Raw genomic sequence first — 21,789 nt, 5'->3', positions numbered from 1 at the left:
TTTAATTTTTTCACATTAGGTTCCATGTCTGAATTAGATCTTACTCACTATACAAATTACTCGGTGATATAAATCTAGTTTTATTAATGTCCTAAATATTAAAGACTTAAATAAAGAATAGAGATTAAGTGAAAGAAAATTTAAAATTGTTGGAATCTTTTATTTACAATCTTATACATTTTACATTACATAATATGAAGTGCGATTAAAAGGTCGCGAGCTTATGAATTTAATTACAATTTCAGTACCCTCTTAAAATAACGGTTATCACCAGCGAGGGTTTCAATGCAACCGTTTCAATAACAAACGAAAACTTAGTGACACAATACAAATCATTCAGCAAACCAAACCTCATCATAGTCGTGTACTTGAAAAGTGTACTACATAAATCTGATATAACAGCAGAGATCTTTATTCACAAACAATATACAACACAAAATAATTACAAAGCAAGTTACTTCCGACAACTACGCCTATCAAATTATATTTTAGACTCAGTCGAAATAGTATAATACAAGGGTTGTAGATAATTTATCTTTTACATACACAAGTTGCACTGGGCTTCCACATTAAATACAAGAGGTACACACTTCAGATTCATACATCACACACGTTTTAGTCTCTATATAAAATGATTATTCTATCGCCGGGCAGCGGCACACTGAAACTGCTGCCACTGCGTCGGCGTAACGCGTATTCGCAAATTGTCGTTAACAGAGTAGGTTCACTTGAGATAGACAAATAGTTTATTCCCTGGGAAGTAAACATTAATCGGCGCTTGAGGTAGAGTCCGGTTAATCTATCGATGAAATCGTTTTACTATAGTTATTATTATTACGCAGATGATTAACTACTATGCATTATCATGTTGCCGCTACTGAAATTCATTTATTAAGACAATGTCCCCGAGGTGCTATAAATATCTACAAAATAACCAAATGCCTTGTGATACACTCGTATCATACAACAAACATAATTAAATTCATTTCTTTGAGTAAGTAAACAAGTATTTTCAAAATAATGTGAATAATAGCTTGATAATAGTGATAAAAATTCATCATCAATGAACAAAGATAGCCACAGACAGTAAGACAGGAGCAGAAAAAAATTTGACTTAAGAGCCATTTCACAAAAATATTCCGCGCGAATTTAGGTAAAAGCTGTCAACGCAACGTCAAAAGAGTAAAAAGAACGCTGAAATGGACAAAAAAATCTTGAGCCGTGACCGTATTAAGACTTGATTTAAGTTATTAATTTTAAGGTAGAATGAGGTATTCAAACTTGATAAATTAATTTAAATTTTTAATAGAGTTTAATAAGTCTTTTATATTTCGATTCATAATGAAACACGAATAGGTATAATATGTAAAATATATATTAAGTACAAAATAAAGACAGTCACATAGTGAAAAAAAAATCTGCCCCCTTACAGCTCCATCATCGGGCCCTGGATACGAAATATTCGTCAAGGCGAATCACACAAGCCCAAACTCCATAGGGTTCTATTGTTTTGTTACGGAGGTGGCCATTGCATCTCCTCCAGATCCATTATCAGACAGAGCTAAGAAATAAATAAATAAATATTATTATAAGTAAACAATTATCTAAAATAATTCATCTTATTATCTTACTTCTTACTAGTCTTACTGATATTATAAATACGAAAGTTTGTGTGGATGTCTGGATGTTTGTAACACTTTCACGCAAAAACTACTGAACAGATTTTGATGAAACTTTACAGTACAGTACAGCAGTACTAGGCAGTTTGTGTTCAACTATCACTCGGATCGGAAGTTCCTATCGCAAGACCTTTGGTTCACTCAGTTCCGATACGACTCTAGTGCTGTGAGTAATTATTTTCGTGAATACACTGAGTTTATTAATTTCTACGAGTGGATTTCATTTTGCCTGAGACCTACGCCATGAACCCTGAACCAGAAGACCCTGTCGCCAGCGACAGCGACGCTCATCTATCCCTGGCATCGACCAGAATAACAATGTATAGGCTACAATTTATGACGATCTGTGACAAACTAAATTTCAAGCGGGTGAAGCCGCGGGCAATACTACATATTTCATACTAGCTTTTTGCCCGCGACTTCTTCTGCGATGAAGTGGAAAATGGTTCTAACAGAATTAAAATATTTTAAGAAAATTAATTTTGTTAAAATAAATGATTAAATTTTTTTATATAAAATCTACAAATTATTATGTTTAAATATTTGAATACTTACAAAATTATGAGATCTTTCTAAAACAAAACTAAAACACTACACCTGCCGCAGATTTCTTTGTAAACAATCTTCAGGTGCTAAAATCACCAGGCTATTGTGTGCGCATACTCTGGAGTATTCCACATACAACTGATCGTCGGAGAAGCATAGATTTCCATTAAGTCTACTCCCGCTACCATATGGAACTCCGCTAAAACTCGTGAGGGCGCCAACACTTGCTTTTTATCGAAAATTAGTATGAGCAGCTGCCCGCGGTTGCCCGTTGCAGGCTCTATGCAACCACACTATTTTAAACCGTGGTCCCTAAGCATGAGATGGGAAACTGCACTCTCTTGATTTCTCTTGAATTTGACGGTGTTAGGGGAATCCTAGGAATGAATACAGACTTTCCAATGGAATCTCCTCATCAATATTGCGAAATTGCGAGTTGCAATGCAATGTTACGTTTTCACTTGTCATTTTATTGTAATCTGACCTTGATTTTTCAAACACGTGACAAAATAAAAAATAAATAAATCAAAAGTACTAAGGAATATTTCATTGATATCAACTTAGAAACAAGCACAGATCACAGAAACTAAAGGGAAATGTGACAAGGGATAAATTGGAACATATTGCTTGTGAAAGCAATGATGACAGTAGCCGTCTGTCGGCCGTTTGGTGTAGTGGTTCAGAACGGACTACTATGCCGAGAGGTCCCGGGTTCGATTCCCGGCCGGGCAGAAATTGAAATGATGAATTTTAATTTCTGTGACGGGTCTGGGTGTTACTATGTATAATATGTATGTATTTAAAAAAAAAAGTATATAAGTAGTATATCCGTTCAGCTAGCACCCATACCATAACACAAGCATATGAATTGCTTACTTTGGGGCTAGATGGCGCTGTGTGAGATTGTCCAAAGATATTTATTAATTTATTTAGTAGCGACGTCATTATGTAAACAGTTTATAATGCTTGCATAGTACTAAAGATTATTCGAACGTTGAATACTGACACCGCAGTGGATAATGAGCACATAATTTGATTTCTTTGTGTGTGTGAATTTCTAATACGACACTGAGTTTCGAACTCAGCGCATTACTTAGCATCTCTCTATATTTCTATGGAACCAAGTTATCTCCAAAATAACATTCCACACCTTTTTAACATAGTCAGGTAATAATTTTAATAAAATACGAAGCACGTCATCTATCAATAGGATATAATAATATGTATATTTTAGAAGTTAATAAATTATGCATAAAATATAAACACTAGAAGTTTAGTTAAATCGTAGAATTTCTGAAAAACAAGTACTAAAATCGAACTGAAAAAAAAGTATTAATATATCTAATTTATTTATTAAACGTGGAATTTTATCAAAGATTTTGTACTAAAGTTTTTGAAAATATTTTATAGCCTACATAGAAAAAAATTAGGATTCTAAATCGTGAAAGAATTATTTTTCGGAGCCTATTGCCTCCAAACAAACAAACAAACAATTAAATCTTTCCTCTTTTATTAGTATAGATTTAACAACAAAACTTCCCCCTCGAAACAAAACGCTTCTTTTTCTTCTTCACGAAACAAAACTCAAAGCGGATAAATAAATAAACAAATCTTTGAACAATTTCACAGCGCCATCTAGTCCAAAAGTAGGCAACCAATATGCTTATGTTAAGGGTGCTAGCATAATGGATATACTTTTTTATAATTTATTTATTAAATTAAATACATGGTACCTACATATTATACATAGTTACACCCAGATCCGTCAAAGAAATTAAAATTCATCATTTCAATTTCTGCTCGGCCGGCCGACTCGAAACAGCCTCTCGGCATAGTATCAAATGTATTTGGTCGCCGTACAAATCACCGCTTTACGACACGAACGCACGTAAACGTCACGGCGGGAAAAATGACACAGGTCCTGCCTTGACGGGCGCTCGCGCCATACTAATCGATGTCGGCTTGCGCATTGTAATTTATACTGATATTCACATCAATATTTTGACAAAGTTGTTACTAATATTTAAACAATAACTGTAGAAATCAATTCTACAATGAATATTCTTTATTTTGGGATACTTTTGTTCCAGTTATTGCTGTGTTTTTAAACCAAAAACCACGATCAAAATGTGACGTTAATCTTCAAATTTGGCAAATTATTTTTAGATTTTACTCAATAATGGTAATGAAATTCAAGAATCTATTTCATTAATGGACTACAAGAATATATGTCCGATGATTACTATATATTTTTAAGCTTATTATATGAGTATAAATAATAGATACAGGACTTTGAAAATGAGTCTGCGGCAATTTTTCCGTAAAATGGTTGTGGGAGATGGGGCACTGTGAATTAAGCAAAAGAGTTTTAGTAAATCCGTTTCATTAATGGTCAACACCAAGGATTGACCTATCTTTCGCAGTTATTAAATAATCTCTAGGTGTTGCTTAAGATAGTAATTCATGCTTCCAAAATCTTAGAAATTCGCACGAAAATGTAAAATGGCTCTTAATATTTTATGAATGAACACTTGTGCATATTTTCTGAGGATTAAACCTATTTTAGTGACTACAAAATCTGGCTTTAGCGCCCCCTCCTTTACTATTTCACTTATTCAAATATGTCAGTGAGTAAAACTTGGATGTATTGACTAACCGATTATATTATACAACTTTTGACCCTACGATCATTGTGATAAAGACAATAACTAGAGATCATTCCTCCAGCGGCAGTAATCCACAACCAACAACACTGCACGGTTCGTTCGGTCTTAGTTATTTATTGATAATACGTTTACCAATAAACACACGGGATTATGGGACTTGTAAAAATATGAATGAATATTTATTTATTGTTGAAATTAAGCCTAAGTGCTTAAATTCAAAGTGCTTAGTATGCACGAGTACAATGACAAGGGTCGCGCCGATGATCTCATGAATCATTTATATCCTTAACTATTACAAAGAGAATCTGAATTGGGGCGTTATTGTTAATCTATTGGAAGGCGTAGGTTTTGGCTGAATCGGCAAATATTTTGTAATGTGGCAAAGTGCAATTTAAAATTTTTTGCAATAAATAAATGTTTCGTCGTCAAAATCATAATATCAAAAACACATATTTAAAAAGAAATGTTGTCTCTGTAATAAATAACATAAAAATATACATAGTGTTGTTTTTTAGAAATTAGCGGTCTGAAAACCGGACCGTAATTGTCTTGACATAAGCCGACAGATTTAAAGTCGTGTAATAATGCAACATGCCCAAACACCAGTGCCAAAGAGATAGCCAGAGTGTTACTCCCTCCATTCTCAAGTTTAGTTGAGGAAGCCGCGGCACTGAGTCGCGCCGCACAGACACGGGATTTTCTCGTCTTCTAGAGGGAACTTGTAGTCGTACGTGATTTCCTCGTCCACGCCGATCGGCTGCTTCGAGTATATCACGATCTTCTTCTGAGACTCTATCGTTATTATCTTCGCGTAGCAGTTTGGCTGCGGGATGAAAAGTATAGATAGATAAATATGGCGATGCGAGAGTGCAATTTAATTCTTTCTTTCTTTCAAAATGAGCCAAATTTGACACGTTTATGTAAAAAAGTTTTTGAGTTATGAGGGGTCAAAAGTGTCTCCAAATGGTTCGTGTAATATTACACACGGTGCTGCTGGCTAGTTCTGTTACTTGAACTTGGCTTGACACGCTACCGCGTATCTAGATGTGTTCCAAATCAAGTAGCCTATTGTGACAAAGTAGGGCACTGCTCAGTATACTACTTGATCTATCTTCGTGTTGAAAATTTTTTCATTGCTTTTCGATTTATGCCAGGGAATAATGGTCAAGTTATGGGAGAAATAATGAAAAAAGCCTGTGATTAAAATGATGATAAAAAATAATGATGACGAACCATATAAAGGTGTTTTTTTTAGATTATTGGTTGCACAAATTACTAATAGTCCCGTTAGCCCCTCGTACTAAGCTAAATATGCTTGTGTCACGAGTGGGCTCACCACAATAGTCGAGCGGCGGCGGGATTCGAACCCACGTTCACCGGATCAACAAACATGGTTTATGCAAATAAACAATTCAAATCAGAATGCACACTCACGTTGCAGCTGTGGTTGATGAACCGCGCCAGGTTGCCGCACTTGGTGGCGTCGATGATGGTGTCGAGGTCGATGCGGAACAGGTACGAGCTGCCGATGCCGGTGGCCTCGTAGTGCGCCTCGCGCACGTCCGCCACGATCGGCCGGATCATCTGCCCCACGTACTCGATCACCATCTCGTCGGCCGCTATCGGCTCCTGATATAAACAACAAATTTTTATCATTGGTTGTTACACAGATTTCAAAGTAGTATATCACCCTCAGATCATAGAAGGGAATAGATGTGAAACGGGGGCGTGGCGCGTGTCTCCGCGATATGCCCAGAAACGAACATCGGCCGCGTAGCTAGTTAGTCGCGATTCAGTCGTACTAAGGAAATGTTCTCCGATATTTTGGATAATGCGTCGTTACGTGCAATAAAACAAGTGAAACGAAGAACTACAGGAACAATGAAGTCATTTACTACATGTAAGTATTGCAAATCCATTGGTATTTTGCTTATAAATAAAAAAACTAAACATTTTTACGAACGACTTCAGTGCCGTAACAGTTACTGCGATATCGAAATCAGTGGTGATAAAAATTCTAACACACTTGTACATTGACGATTTAGTTAGCAACCACTTTATGTCATGCTCAACTACTGCGCAATGTATTTAATTTCTTTCGATATCCACTGTCGTGTGAAAATACACAGTACGGCCGCATGTGCCGGTCGTAACATAGTGCCGTGCTCGTGTTCTAATGCGGTTTCCTATTATCGATAAATAGAAGTAAATTATAATTTTGTAATTTTAAATAAAAAAATGATGTGTTACTTGCTTTTATAAGATTTTACAAAAAAAAAATAACAGTAGAAGTAATTAGTAACTGTCAACTATGTAATTACTATAAGAGCTAGTTGAAAGCCTAATATAGGCATTATTTATGATAAACATATGCGATACGCAGATCGCCATAATTAAAAAGTAAATGCGTGTAAGTAATTAATAATAACGTATAATAATAAAAAGGTTTTCATACATAAGCATTTTGTGAAACCAGTTTCGAGCCTTGCCCCTAGCGATTTAAAGTATCGATATCTTGTCGACTCCATTTTATCTTTGTTCTCTCACTAGCGTTTTCAAAGTGTGCGTAACGTCACGCGGCCATTGATTGGCCATAAGGCACGCCTTCTGGCCAATCACAGCACTTTTAATCCGGTTGCACATGTTGTCGTAGACTCTCAGTCGCTTTGTTTTTACACAGTTGAATGTGTGTGTGGGAGCTGTGGTGGGGGAAATGTGGGGACACTGGTTCTCGTTTGTAGTTACGCGCGACTTCATATCTATTCTCTTTCTATGATCTGAGATATCACCACTAAATTTTTATCACCGAAAAAAAAAATCTGGGTAATGAGTTATTGATACTGATCCCATTTGTGCAAAAAAGAAGTTAAATAAAGCGACTCAAAATTTCCTCCTAAAATTGATAATTTATGGACACACGCGTCGCTTGCACTATTTACGTACGATAATGTAACACTCATTAGAATTCAAAATGGTCTAAGTTAGCTAAGTATGTAATAATAACACTGGAAGCGTGGTCGAGGCGTGAGCGAGACAGACAGATCGATGCAACGTGCGAGCGCGTACGACTACTCTAGCGAGCAGCGGAGTGACGCAGCTGTGACGCGTAAAATACGGACTAAAGAAAATTTAATAAAAAAAAATAACTTTATGAAAAACATTTATTTTTCTTTTGCTTTAAATATTTCACACGATTCTACATAACCTGTTAAATTTTTTTCGGTGATAAAAATTTAGTGGTGTATAACTATAACTCAAATGTGACTGACTGACATAGTGATCTATCAACGCACAGCCCAAACCACTGGACCGAATCGACCGATCGGACTGAAATTTGGCATGCAGGTAGATTATGACGTATGCATCCGCTAAGGATTTTACGAAACTCCACCCCTAAGGGGGTAAAACGGGATCCACGCGTACGAAGTCGCGGGCGGCCATTAGTCGAGCTATAAACTTAAATGGCTTATAAAAAGATCTTAACATCTCAATATTACTTTTAGAATAATAATAATTCTTATGACTGTTTTGAATAATAAAGTCGATTTGGGAGCAATAAAGCGGGCTAGAGCTAAAGAATTATGCAAGCGCTGACAAGTTCTATTTCAGGCTATGCTAATGAGACACATTTTACATGCCTTGACTATGGAACGCAAACTTACCTGAGCAAACAGTCCCCAGTCGTGGATGCCAGACTTGGCAAACTTGAGCTGCTTTTTCCTGAACTTCAGTTGGTTGAACTTCAGTAAATCTGAATCCGTATCTGTACCTGCAAATAAATATAGAAATTAGAGTAGAAAATACTTCTAGCACTGTATCTGTTGAAAATGGCGTATTTTATACTTTATTTTATCGCGGCGGAGGCGGCGGCGCGGCCGTGGTATTACTTGTACTTGGACACTATAATCCGGGCCTTCTCAAGCAGTGGCGGCGTAGCATGGCTTGGCACCCGGGGCGATCCCCCCCCCATGCTCGGGGCTATGGCACCCCAGAATGGTCAGGTCTGGTGGCCCCCAGGATTTTTGAGCTACCGATTCTCGAAGATGAAAGATATACGTATCAGCTATAATGATACCAATGAGTACTAATCTGCGCGACTTTTGTCACCCCCTGATGCTTGGCACCCGGGGCGGACCGCCCCCACCGGGGGGGGAGCCCTTACGCCGCTACTGTTCTCAAGGCGAGAATAACTTACAGGGCAGGCATGTACCATCCTAGTCTTCAACTCACTTTACATCAGGTGCTATTACCATTGCTATGCTATGCTATTACCGGCGGGGCTACTCAAAAACTTACTCCGAAGTTATGAATGTTGCCATTCCTCTCACCAAAAACGAAATGACAGCATGAGTGACGGTGACAGATAGACCTGAAACTATGTCATTGTTTCAGAGTAGCTTACCAAAGGCGGTGAGCAGCCGCCGCTGGTTGGAGCGCGCCTCGCGCGAGAGCCCTTGCACTTTCATCTTGTCGTCGGGCGTAGGCGGTGGCACGGTCGTGGTGTTACTTGTACTTGGGCACTATGATTCGGGCTTTCTCAAGGCGCTTACAAACTGCATCTCGCTTCACTTCAGGTGCGATTCTGAAATATCTGCTTTGGTCTTCACAAAAAAAAACTTACCAAAGGCGGTGAGCAGCCGCCGCTGGTTGGAGCGCGCCTCGCGCGAGAGGCCCTGCATCTTCTTCATCTTGTCGTCGGGCGCGGCGTGCAGCGCGGCGGACGCGGCGGCGCGCCCGTGGTGGTACTTGTACTTGGACACTATAGTCCGGGCCTTCTCAAGGCGAGAGTAACAAACAAGGCAATTACAGGGCAGGTATGTACCATCCTAGACTGTATCTCGCTTCACATCAGGTGCTATGCCTTGAGATATCTGCCTTGGTCTGCATAAATAAACTTACTAAACGCAGTCAGCAACCGCCTCTGGTAGGAGCGCGCCTCTCGTGATAGCTCCTGTATATTATTCATCTTGTCGTCGGGTATTTCGTGGAGCGCGACCGTAGTGGTACTTGTACTTGGCCACTATAGCCCGGGCCTTTTCATGGCGAGAGTAACTAGACACTTACAAGGCAGGCATCCTAGACTGCATCTCACATCAGGTGCTATTGCGGTGAAATACTTGCGGGGCTACTCCAAAAAACTTACTCCGAAGGTTTAAATGTTGATATTCCTCTCACCGAAAGCGAAATGTCAGCATGAGTGACGGTGACAGATAGACGTGAAACTATGTCATTGTTTCAGAGTAGCTCTGCATAAATAAAAACTTACCAAAGGCAGTGAGCAGCCGCCGCTGGTTGGAGCGCGCCTCGCGCGAGAGGCCCTGCATCTTCTTCATCTTGTCGTCGGGCGCGGCGTGCAGCGCGGCGGACGCGGCGGCGCGCTCGTGGTGGTACTTGTACTTGGTCACTATAGTCCGGGCTTTTTAAAGGCAAGAGAACCCAGGCACTTACAAGGCAGGCATGTACCATCCTAGACTGTATCTCGCTTCACATCAGGTGCTATGCCTTGAGATATCTGCCTTGGTCTGCATAAAAAAAACTTACTAAACGCAGTCAGCAGCCGCCTCTGGTAGGAGCGCGCCTCTCGTGATATCTCCTGTATTTTATTCATCTTGTCGTCGGGCGCTTCGTGGAGCGCGGCCGTAATGGTACTTGTACTTGGACACTATAACCCGGGCCTTTTCAAGGCGAGAGTGAACAGGCACTTACAGGGCAAGTATGTACCATCCTAGACTGCATCTCATTTCACATCAGGTGCTACTGCGGTCAAATACCTGCTTATTATTCTGTATTAAAACTTACCAAAGGCGGTGAGCAGCCGCCGCTGGTTGGAGCGCGCCTCGCGCGAGAGGCCCTGCATCTTCTTCGTCTTGTCGTCGGGCGTAGGCGATGGCACGGCCGTGGTGGTACTTGTACTTGGACACTATGATTCGGGCTTTCTCAAGGGGCTTACAAACTGCATCTCGCTTTACTTCAGGTGCGATTCTGAAATATCTGCCTTGGTCTTCACAAAAAATACTTACCAAAAGCAGTGAGCAGCCGCCGCTGGTTGGAGCGCGCCTCGCGCGAGAGGCCCTGCATCTTCTTCATCTTGTCGTCGGGCGCGGCGTGCAGCGCGGCGGACGCGGCGGCGCGCCCGTGGTGGTACTTGTACTTGGCCTTCAGCCGCGCGTCCATCTTGTAGTAGCCTTCTGTACGAGCTGACCCGCTCGAGTGGCCCTGCAGAGCGGAATGTGTCAGTAGAAGTCAGAGAAAACAATAAAATAAGGTAACATCAACGAGATCGAATCAGAAATGGAAGATTCGTAAACGAACTAAAGTCGCTGAAATAGCCCAATGTATTAGCAACCTGAAGTGGCAATGGGCAGGGCACATAGTACGCAGAACTGATGGCCGATGGGGCAGCAAGGTTCTGGAGTGGAGGCCTCGTACCGGAAAGCCCAGCGTAGGACGTCCAGCCACAAGGTGGACCGACGACCTCATAAAGATAGCAGGAAGGCGCTGGATGCAGGCCGCCACCAACCGGCCACTGTGGAAATCATTGGGAGAGGCCTATGTCCACTGCTGGACGTCCTATGGCTGAAATGATGATGATGATGAAGGTAACATCTCGACTCTGGCAAGGCGCATACTGCGCGGATTGCCATTAAAAAAAAGTAACATCAAGCAATTGATGACGCCACTGTAAGTCCTTACTTATCCTGTCACTCGCTTATGGCTAAGACATTACGGGACTATTCTCACCTCTGGTGCCCACCGCTGCAACTTCTGTGTAGCCAGGATCTACAGCTTGGCCTCCAATGAAACCCAACCAGTAAAGTTCAAGTTTGTCCCGGGGAAAGTTTGTCTTTCTTTGTCAAATTGTCATTGGACCCGCAACGTAATTGATCAGAAGAACATACAAGGAGTTCGAAGTTTAGGCTCCACTTCTGAATGGCTAAGACAGTGGCGCCAAATGGTGAGCGCTGAAGTTGGAACACATAAACCCAATATCGAGGCGCGGCGGCTGCCCGCACGGCCGGCCGTCGTTTTACTGAAAGAAGGTAACCTATATTTTCTTCGCGCATGCGTCTTGTGTGCGCGACAGAAACCATGCCACAAGCTGGAAAACGTAGTGTGGACAATTCGCCCACTAGGTGGCTTGTCGATCTGGTGAAGGTCGCGGGAGGTGCCTGGATGGAGGACCGTCCTTTGTGGAAATCCTTGGGGAGGCCTTTGTCCAGCAGTGGACATCAATGGGCAGGTGGTCGAGTAGGCCTGCGCGTCCTGGTCGAGGAGCGCGTGGTAGGCGCGGCGCAGTGCTCCTCAGCCTACCTGCAGGTCCTCGTAGATGTTGTTGTGGCGCTTGGACTTCTTGCGCGGCGGCGTGTAGCTGAGGTCGGTGGGCGGGTGCTCGACCCAGTGCGTGTCGTTGAGCCAGTAGCCCGCGTCCTGGTCGAGGAGCGCGTGGTAGGCGCGGCGCAGTGCTCCTCAGCCTACCTGCAGGTCCTCGTAGATGTTGTTGTGGCGCTTGGACTTCTTGCGCGGCGGCGTGTAGCTGAGGTCGGTGGGCGGGTGCTCGACCCAGTGCGTGTCGTTGAGCCAGTAGCCCGCGTCCTGGTCGAGGAGCGCGTGGTAGGCGCGGCGCAGTGCTCCTCAGCCTACCTGCAGGTCCTCGTAGATGTTGTTGTGGCGCTTGGACTTCTTGCGCGGCGGCGTGTAGCTGAGGTCGGTGGGCGGGTGCTCGACCCAGTGCGTGTCGTTGAGCCAGTAGCCCGCGTCCTGGTCGAGGAGCGCGTGGTAGGCGCGGCGCAGTGCTCCTCAGCCTACCTGCAGGTCCTCGTAGATGTTGTTGTGGCGCTTGGACTTCTTGCGCGGCGGCGTGTAGCTGAGGTCGGTGGGCGGGTGCTCGACCCAGTGCGTGTCGTTGAGCCAGTAGCCCGCGTCCTGGTCGAGGAGCGCGTGGTAGGCGCGGCGCAGTGCTCCTCAGCCTACCTGCAGGTCCTCGTAGATGTTGTTGTGGCGCTTGGACTTCTTGCGCGGCGGCGTGTAGCTGAGGTCGGTGGGCGGGTGCTCGACCCAGTGCGTGTCGTTGAGCCAGTAGCCCGCGTCCTGGTCGAGGAGCGCGTGGTAGGCGCGGCGCAGTGCTCCTCAGCCTACCTGCAGGTCCTCGTAGATGTTGTTGTGGCGCTTGGACTTCTTGCGCGGCGGCGTGTAGCTGAGGTCGGTGGGCGGGTGCTCGACCCAGTGCGTGTCGTTGAGCCAGTAGCCCGCGTCCTGGTCGAGGAGCGCGTGGTAGGCGCGGCGCAGTGCTCCTCAGCCTACCTGCAGGTCCTCGTAGATGTTGTTGTGGCGCTTGGACTTCTTGCGCGGCGGCGTGTAGCTGAGGTCGGTGGGCGGGTGCTCGACCCAGTGCGTGTCGTTGAGCCAGTAGCCCGCGTCCTGGTCGAGGAGCGCGTGGTAGGCGCGGCGCAGGTGCTCCACGTCCTCGCGGTCGACGCCGCGCGTGAGGAACTCGTACATGACGTGCATTTCGGCCATGATGTCGCGCGGCTTGTACGTCACGTCCGGGTACACCACTTGCGAGTAGTCCGAGCGCGGCGAGTAAAGCCTGAGGGAATGGGTTCATGAGATTAAATAAATAAATAAATATCCTTTTAGACATTTTACACTGCGCTTCTAGTCCCAAACTAAGCAAAGCTTGTACTATGGGTACTAGACAACGGATATAAACATACTTAAATACTTTTTTTTTGTAAATACATACTTATTATACATAGAAAACACCCAGTCCAATACAAACAAATATGTTCATGCACACCAATGTTTGTACTGTGCAGGAATCGAACCCGCTACCTCCGGAATAGTAGTTCGCTTCGAACCACTACACCAAAGGTCGACATACGGAGTCGACAATTGGAGTCGAAAGAGTCAAGTTATCTGTAGCTCCGGGTCATAAGAGCCTTGCCGCACTGGCGGATTGCAAGCGTTTTCAAAGCGGAGCGGCGACGCAGCGAACACATCGCGGATGCTCATCGTTTCCGCCTAGAGATGAATACGCTTGTAATCCACCAGTGTGGCAAGGACCTAACGGACATCAAGGTTTAGTCAGCGCACGCACGAGGCGGAAAGTGCGGAAAAGCGGTCTGAAATGAATCTGAAAGCGCGGTACGTCGACGCATATTACGCGCGACGGGAGACAGTAGGCGTCCGCTTTCCGGTTGACTGATTTTCTACAAACTAGAACATTACAAAAAAATATCGTCCCGGATCGCGACCGCTTTCCCGCCTCTGTGTACGCCGACCTTAACCCAATGGCGTCTTATCTCGTTGTAATACAGGCTATTTTGCCACACAAATGTAAAGTCTGATAGTCTGTTTTTATAGCCTGACCAGGAACATAAAAACCCTCGCCATGTTGCGGAAAACTAATGGTACTAATTTCTTTTAATGGCAACAGTAACTGAAAACTTCATTGACATGTCACCTTGCATGTCAGTCTATTGCTGTCAAAGTGTAAACAAACTTTATTTTAAATGTGCGCAATTGATTTTGTGAATGAAATTGCTAAAATCTTTTTATAGTCGTGAAAGAAAAGTGGTTCGCAATGTGTTAAAGTATTTGTCGAAGAGAAATACCAAGGGTTCGGACAATATTTTCATTGAATAATGTTTCCAACACAGGTTGTCAAATTGACTGGCATGTTTATCGTATAGTACAGTCCACTATGAAAATTAGCTGTGGTTTGTTTTAACTACCTATTTTAAAGTTTTTTGTCACTTTCTAAGTGTTGAATTTTATGGAATTGGGAAAGAAGTACCGAGTTTGAAGCGTTCATGAGCAGACATTGCAGTTAAATATTCAAGTTCTGAATTTGATTATGAATGAATAATAAAATAAATCCTACTAGCTCGATTGATGGTTTCATTTAATTTATTTAAACCAGGTTACCTATAATAATATTTTCTCGTTAATTTATGAAAATATCAAATTAGCCCGTAATCCTGAATCCTGATACATAAAGTTAGCCTATTAATTTAACACAGGTACGACTGTACTCAGTGTTGCACTATCAAATGCAATTGAAGCGCCTCTATGCCAGGGTTTTTATGTTCCTGGTCAGGCTATAGATCTAGAACTATTATTTGTAGTAGTTTTCACTTTTAGCTTTTGCAAGTAAAAAGAATGTGTTTGAAAATAAAATGAATATTTTTTACTATTACGTTTTGAAATATGAACCCTAAGCTCTAACTAAAACGTACTTGTTCTGTATCTCTGCCAGCTTCTTGGTCTCGTGTTTCCGCTTGTAGGGCCGCTTGGCGTCCTTCTTAAGTTTCGCTTCTTCCACCGCCGGCGCTTCGCTCTCCGGTTCTTCCATCCAAGTGTAACCTGGAAATTAGTGGATTAAATGTTAATTTTAAACATTTAAATAACACAGAGAAAAATAAATTCCCAATCAATTTTAAGCTGTTCAGCCTTATGAGCATTGCAGCAGTGTACCGTGGTCATGATGTAAATGGTTGGATGCGCGACGAGAGGCGACAGAAAATCTTTAATAGTCATTCAAAGACGGTGACTCCCGAATTTCAAAAACCGGCTTTATTATCACCCTACCATGCTGCACAGAAGGCGACTCCTGAAAACCTTGATTTGTCATTCGAAAACAGCCTTTATAATCAGCGTAAAGCGCATGGTGGTCGTAGTCCATATCTAAAATTCAAGGCTATTCAAAAATAGCCCGTATGATCAGCGTACCATGGTCGTACTGCAGATGGTTGTAGGCGTGACGCACGCCAGTCAGGCGACAGTACGAGTGGTCGAGCGCCACCTGGACGCCTGCCATTGTGAAACAGCCCGTATGATCAGCGTACCATGGTCGTGCTGCAGATGGTTGGAGGCGCGCCTGGTGCCCGCGTCGGGCGGCGGGCGGCAGTACGAGTGGTCGAGCGCCACCTGGACGCCTGCCATTGTGAAACAGCCCGTATGATCAGCGTACCATGGTCGTGCTGCAGATGGTTGGAGGCGCGCCTGGTGCCCGCGTCGGGCGGCGGGCGGCAGTACGAGTGGTCGAGCGCCACCTGGACGCCTGCCATTGTGAAACAGCCCGTATGATCAGCGTACCATGGTCGTGCTGCAGATGGTTGGAGGCGCGCCTGGTGCCCGCGTCGGGCGGCGGGCGGCAGTACGAGTGGTCGAGCGCCACCTGGACGCCTGCCATTGTGAAACAGCCCGTATGATCAGCGTACCATGGTCGTGCTGCAGATGGTTGGAGGCGCGCCTGGTGCCCGCGTCGGGCGGCGGGCGGCAGTACGAGTGGTCGAGCGCCACCTGGACGCCTGCCATTGTGAAACAGCCCGTATGATCAGCGTACCATGGTCGTGCTGCAGATGGTTGGAGGCGCGCCTGGTGCCCGCGTCGGGCGGCGGGCGGCAGTACGAGTGGTCGAGCGCCACCTGGACGCCTGCCATTGTGAAACAGCCCGTATGATCAGCGTACCATGGTCGTGCTGCAGATGGTTGGAGGCGCGCCTGGTGCCCGCGTCGGGCGGCGGGCGGCAGTACGAGTGGTCGAGCGCCACCTGGACGCCTGCCATTGTGAAACAGCCCGTATGATCAGCGTACCATGGTCGTGCTGCAGATGGTTGGAGGCGCGCCTGGTGCCCGCGTCGGGCGGCGGGCGGCAGTACGAGTGGTCGAGCGCCACCTGCGACGCCTGGGAGGCCTGCGATGCTTGCGACGCGGGTGACCACGTCTCTGATTGTGCACTGCTCGCCTGTGGAAACGTATTTAGTTTTGTATAGTTATACAGAGTGTAAGCGTTTGGATTTTGGAACCGAAAGATTTGTTTTCCGAACGAAGAAACGTGCTCGTAAGAAGTACGTAGTGGACTGGTGTGTGGAGTGGATTCGGTGGACCAACAATCTGGTGAAGGTGGCAGGAAACGCTTGGACAAGACAGCGCAGAACCGGTCGTAGTGAAAATCCTTGTGCGAGGCCTGTGGTGTATGTTACTTCTATTTGGTTAAATTCAAATAGTAGTTCATAAAATACACCCCTATTTGAAATATAATTGCTAAACGTATAACACTGAAGACTTGACATCCTACTACAAAATAGAAATATAAAGAGCTCTATTCAACGCTGTGTGTTCGATTTGCTGCTTCACTTTAGCAAGCATCGTTTGTGAATACGGATGTTAGTAATAACTGAAGGCAACAATCTTACCTCTTTAACCCCATTGACGCTGACGGTGGTCTCCGTGTTGCTGTGGTCGCTGACGGACACTATCCTCTGTCTCTTCTCGGTCTTCTTGGTCTTTCGCTTTTCCTTCTTCCTCCGCGCCGGCTGGGGCTCCTCTTCGGACGTAATCTCTCCCTCTTCCACTTCCGGTTTGGGTTCTCTCTTCGTCTCTTTCTTTTCGGGTGATTTGAGATGGTTTTTGACTGCATTCGTGACTTCCTCTTCTTTCTTCTTCGGTTCTGGTATACTGCAAATTAAAATTAATACTAAAAACGTTTCACAAATAAATATGGAGGATGGTGGTGGGTTGAGAAGAATATTAGAAATAATTAATTTATTGCATTGACACTTTATATTATTCTCTTCTTATGTTCTCTTAACATTCGAAAAACACTTTTTTATTTATTTTCTAAGTCAACATGGACACAAAGAATATTTAGTATGCAAATGGTTTAGTAGTTCATTGTCATTACCTTTCGTCGGGTGGTTTCTCGGGCTGCGGGCGCGTCGTATTCGTCTCCAAACTTTTCTGTTGCTCCTCGAAGAACTCCCGTTCGATTTGCTCCATATACTCCGTATTTCTTCTTCTTCTTTCCTGTAGTATAATATGTGTATTTTAGTGTTGTGATGAAACGTGATGACTTAGAAATATGAAAAAAAAAATCGCATTAGGGACCCCCCACAGCGTCTTTTAAGCATGGTAGTCTTACCAGCGCCCGCGCAGTGTCGAACTGTCGACGCGGCGTTTGTCAAAAAAAGGTTACTTTGGCGCCGCGCGTACGTGATGACGTTCGAAAAACGCTGGTATAGAGGAGGCCTTAATATTTTGGTTTGAGATTCTATTTCGAGAATCTTCACCCGTCGCAGCATCTCCTTTGTTCGACACCACCTTGTCGGGGATGGGAGTCTTCTCGCGCCGCCGTTGATCCTCCTCACTATTAAGATTGACCATACTGTCTAACATTCTTAGACAGCGACCTGACTGGCTATGACTGAGCTGACTGACTGACTGACCGGGTACTCGCGCTCCTCCTCGGAGTCGGAGTAGACGCGGTCGAGCAGCGTGTCGCGCGGCGGCGAGCGCGCGGGCGACAGGCGCTCGTCCACTTCGAACGCGTCGACGTCGGGGATGGGAGTCTTCTCGCGCCGCCGTTGTTCCTGCTCGCTGTCTGACTGACTGACTGCCTGACTGACCTGGTACTCGCGCTCCTCCTCGGAGTCGGAGTAGATGCGGTCGAGCAGCGTGTCGCGCGGCGGCGAGCGCGCGGGCGACAGGCGCTCGTCCACTTCGAACGCGTCGACGTCGGGGATGGGAGTCTTCTCGCGCCGCCGTTGTTCCTGCTCGCTGTCTGACTGACTGACTGCCTGACTGACCTGGTACTCGCGCTCCTCCTCGGAGTCGGAGTAGATGCGGTCGAGCAGCGTGTCGCGCGGCGGCGAGCGCGCGGGCGACAGGCGCTCGTCCACTTCGAACGCGTCGACGTCGGGGATGGGAGTCTTCTCGCGCCGCCGTTGTTCCTCTTCGCTGTCTGATGAAGAATACACCCGCCGCAGCCTCTCCTTGTTTGATACCACCTTGAACTGGGGGAGATGGTATTGCTGTTAGTTTTCTTATGCACAGTCTTGGACGCCAGACAAAGGCGTCTCGTCATCGTCGCCACTTGGTTCTAATTTATCTATGTAGTTGCGACATTCGAGTGGTGGTCCAAGCTACAGCAGATATGAAATGAAACATAAAGGTAGAGAGTAAAGTCTGGTCGCCAAGCAGATAAAATTTCGTCCAATGACCCCAAGCTACCCATCCTTATCGCTCGCGTCGCACACTCACTGCGGCCGCCCGTCGCAGTCGCGACAGCAATATAATTACGCGCGAGCTATAAGGATGGGTAGCTTGGGGTCATTGGACGAAATTCTATCTGCTCGGCGACCGGACTTTAGGAGGCATAATGTAACGTTCACAGCGTGTTTGATACATTACGTCGTCTGCTAAAGAATCGTGTAAACGCGACTCGCTGCTCGCTAGCTTCCTCATATTCATTTTGTTCACTTTGTAACATGTGACATTACGCTTTACTAATTAATTTTCAATGATTCCCAAAATTCCTTCCACATAGAAAGTATAACTCAACTCTGGACACCACTACCTGTGACTCGTCGATTTCCGAGTCGTCATCGGTATCTGAATATATCCGCGGCGCGGCCGGCTTGCGCTCCGAGCCTGATGATGACGACGACCGGCTTGATGACGACGATGATGACCTGCGGCAAATAACACTCATTAAGTCATTGGCTCTAGAGCAGTGGTTCCTAACCTGGGGGTAATTATCCCCGCAGGGGTAAAACGGAAATTCTAGAGGGGTAACACGGGATGGCACGAAAAAGTATTAAAATAGCAATAAACAAAATAATAGTACGGTATAGGCCGCGCCAAACTTATTTAGCAAAAAATTGCGTGGTGGGGGTAAATTTGGCCGTCGTAAAATGTATCGTATGCCTTCAGTTTCAGAGTACATTTTACGATGGGCAAAAGACAATGCCGGAAATTGGCGTCTTTTTTTTTTCGAGCGGCCATCGACCAAACTTTGTTTTTTGATTACAAAATAGTGTAAATAAACCAAACTTACTATAACATGTATACCTCTAAACTCAGTCTGAACTGACTTACGAGCATTAGAAGTTTGATGATTTTCATACTAGATTTGCTTTTTGCGCGCAAAGTTTTGTAAGAAATTGTTTGGTCGATGGCCGCGCGAAAAAAAAAGACGCCACTTTCCATACAAAATCTGGCATTGTCTTTTACTCCCACCACGAAATTCTTAGATTCTGTAGAGCCGCAGGAGACCGCCGGCGGTCTCGCGGTGGCGTGCCGCGGCCGCGCAATGAACTACTTTAAAGTTTAGCTAGGGGTAAACTCAATTCTTATACTTGTTCACAGGGGTAGTGACATTGAAAAGGTTAGGAAACACTGCTCTAGAGCGATGTCACACTAACAACGTGGCGATGTGACCGCCGACCGAAATGGTTTCGTGAGCGTATGATCTAATTTAAGAAGGGGGGAGAGGCTTTATTTGTGAAACGACGGGAGGGGGTCCTCCCCCTGAAGGCTTCATCTGCTAAAGATTGCCGTATTCTAGACCCTGCCTTTATACCCAAAACGGGACACTATCATCACCGAATAAGGGTGCGTTCACACGAGGTTGATAAGTATTTTTTGACAAATCGTCTTATTTCAAGATTAGTTGTTTTTTTACGGCGACAAAGCTCTACATGCATCAGTTCAAACAAGACTGAATTCAATCTCGAAATGAATGTGAACATCAAACTGGATATTTTGACGAATCGTCAAACATCATCATGATGTATGGCCTAACACGCCCTAAGTTTGTTGTATTAGAAGTACATAGAAATAGGGTTGTAAAAAAGCAATTTATACATACCTGGAAGAACTGCTGGACTGCCTCCGGCGGCTCCGCGACAGGTACGAGCCGGCGTTCCTGTTGTGCGGGCTGGCCGACGGCACCTCCTTCTCCTCGTCCGAATTCTGCACCATCTCCTCCTACACACGTAATGAAGTGATGCTATAAAAGCGGTAATATTAAGTAAAGTGGTCCTTCGAGCCGGATATGAAAAATATTTCTCAGCGCTAGCCCATATGTTGTCCCGAAATGGTGGTAGGGACGTGAATAAGTGCCATGGAAAGGGCCTATGTACTGAATAAACAATTTCATTTCATTTTAGGGAATAATTTGGAAATAAGAAAATTGTTACATTGTTTAGTAAATTAAATATCAGATAGACCAAGACAAACTCGAAGCAATAATTGAAGTCGTTATGTAAATTGTAAGTTCGATGAGATTGTATAATAGGGTGGAGCACGGTTGTATGGGAAAAATTTTTTTTTTAGTTTCGAAGCTCTAATAGGGGGGGATTTGTGCCTTATATGAAAGTATAAATAACTGTAATTTTTTATCCCATTTAATGAATATCTTCTGCCTCCGCAGTGACTTCAAAATTTTAAAATTTTATTTAAAGTTGAAAGTCGTCTAAGGTGAAATATTGCGCTCTATTTATTAGTAAGAAGGTATTAAATGACAGATAATTTATAGATTAGATATTTACTAAGGTAATATAATAAGAAATACATACAAGAATTAGATAAATTACTTTAATTATTATGCTTGAAAATCCTTTTTTTGATCAAAATTTAGGCATCACGTTTCGCGATTCCAACTTGACTTTTATTGCACCTTATTAGTGACTTTCTGGATGCAGTGAGAAATAGAATCTTTGATCGTAATCTTCACAGGTCCCTCAACAGCTTGAGTGAGGTAGAGAAGCCTTAAAACAAAGGTTTGCTCTCACCACCAGATTTGACAATGTGCTGAATTTCTTAGTCAAATAAATATCTCAAAAGCGGCTGTTTGGTTAAGTAAATTAAATAAATATATAAAATAGCATTAAAGTGTATCACTAGTACTTAAAAAATTCTAGGTATTGAAGGGTGACTCGTACTGTGTGACTTTAGTATGCGACGAGCGGCCAGCTCTCTGACATCGTAAGAAGACTGCTATCAGGATACTCGTAATAGCTTTTTCTCCGGGTAACTAGTTCTTTAATTTTTCATAGGGTATCTGGCAGGCCTCTCGAGGCCATAATAATTTTAAACAGATGACGGGTGCCATCT

The 21,789-nt window shown here is 44.3% G+C and overlaps 1 protein-coding gene across 1 annotated transcript in view; it reads right to left on the bottom strand.

Annotated features, from left to right (window-relative positions):
- Positions 1 to 139: 139 nt before the first annotated feature.
- The window catches only part of LOC135082461 (histone-lysine N-methyltransferase SETD1), a 39,751-nt gene continuing 18,101 nt past the window's right edge, over positions 140 to 21,789 (bottom strand). The window contains exons 16-30 of the mRNA XM_063977257.1: positions 20,543 to 20,661; positions 19,247 to 19,364; positions 18,300 to 18,686; positions 17,579 to 17,700; positions 17,091 to 17,352; positions 16,364 to 16,639; positions 16,239 to 16,320; positions 16,114 to 16,203; positions 15,739 to 15,978; positions 15,130 to 15,256; positions 13,193 to 13,478; positions 10,912 to 11,107; positions 8,554 to 8,660; positions 6,326 to 6,520; positions 140 to 5,714 (exon numbers count right to left, since the gene is read on the bottom strand). Of these exons, the coding sequence (XP_063833327.1) occupies positions 5,541 to 5,714; positions 6,326 to 6,520; positions 8,554 to 8,660; positions 10,912 to 11,107; positions 13,193 to 13,478; positions 15,130 to 15,256; positions 15,739 to 15,978; positions 16,114 to 16,203; positions 16,239 to 16,320; positions 16,364 to 16,639; positions 17,091 to 17,352; positions 17,579 to 17,700; positions 18,300 to 18,686; positions 19,247 to 19,364; positions 20,543 to 20,661 (2,781 nt within the window). The 3' untranslated portion in view covers positions 140 to 5,540. The remainder of the gene's footprint in view (positions 5,715 to 6,325; positions 6,521 to 8,553; positions 8,661 to 10,911; positions 11,108 to 13,192; positions 13,479 to 15,129; positions 15,257 to 15,738; positions 15,979 to 16,113; positions 16,204 to 16,238; positions 16,321 to 16,363; positions 16,640 to 17,090; positions 17,353 to 17,578; positions 17,701 to 18,299; positions 18,687 to 19,246; positions 19,365 to 20,542; positions 20,662 to 21,789) is intronic.

The sequence above is a fragment of the Ostrinia nubilalis genome, chromosome 21, assembly GCF_963855985.1.
Source record: "Ostrinia nubilalis chromosome 21, ilOstNubi1.1, whole genome shotgun sequence".
NCBI classification, from domain to species: domain Eukaryota; kingdom Metazoa; phylum Arthropoda; class Insecta; order Lepidoptera; family Crambidae; genus Ostrinia; species Ostrinia nubilalis.
The sequence above is the reverse complement of the archived record's forward strand: the minus strand, read 5'-3'. Positions and strand labels throughout refer to the sequence as shown.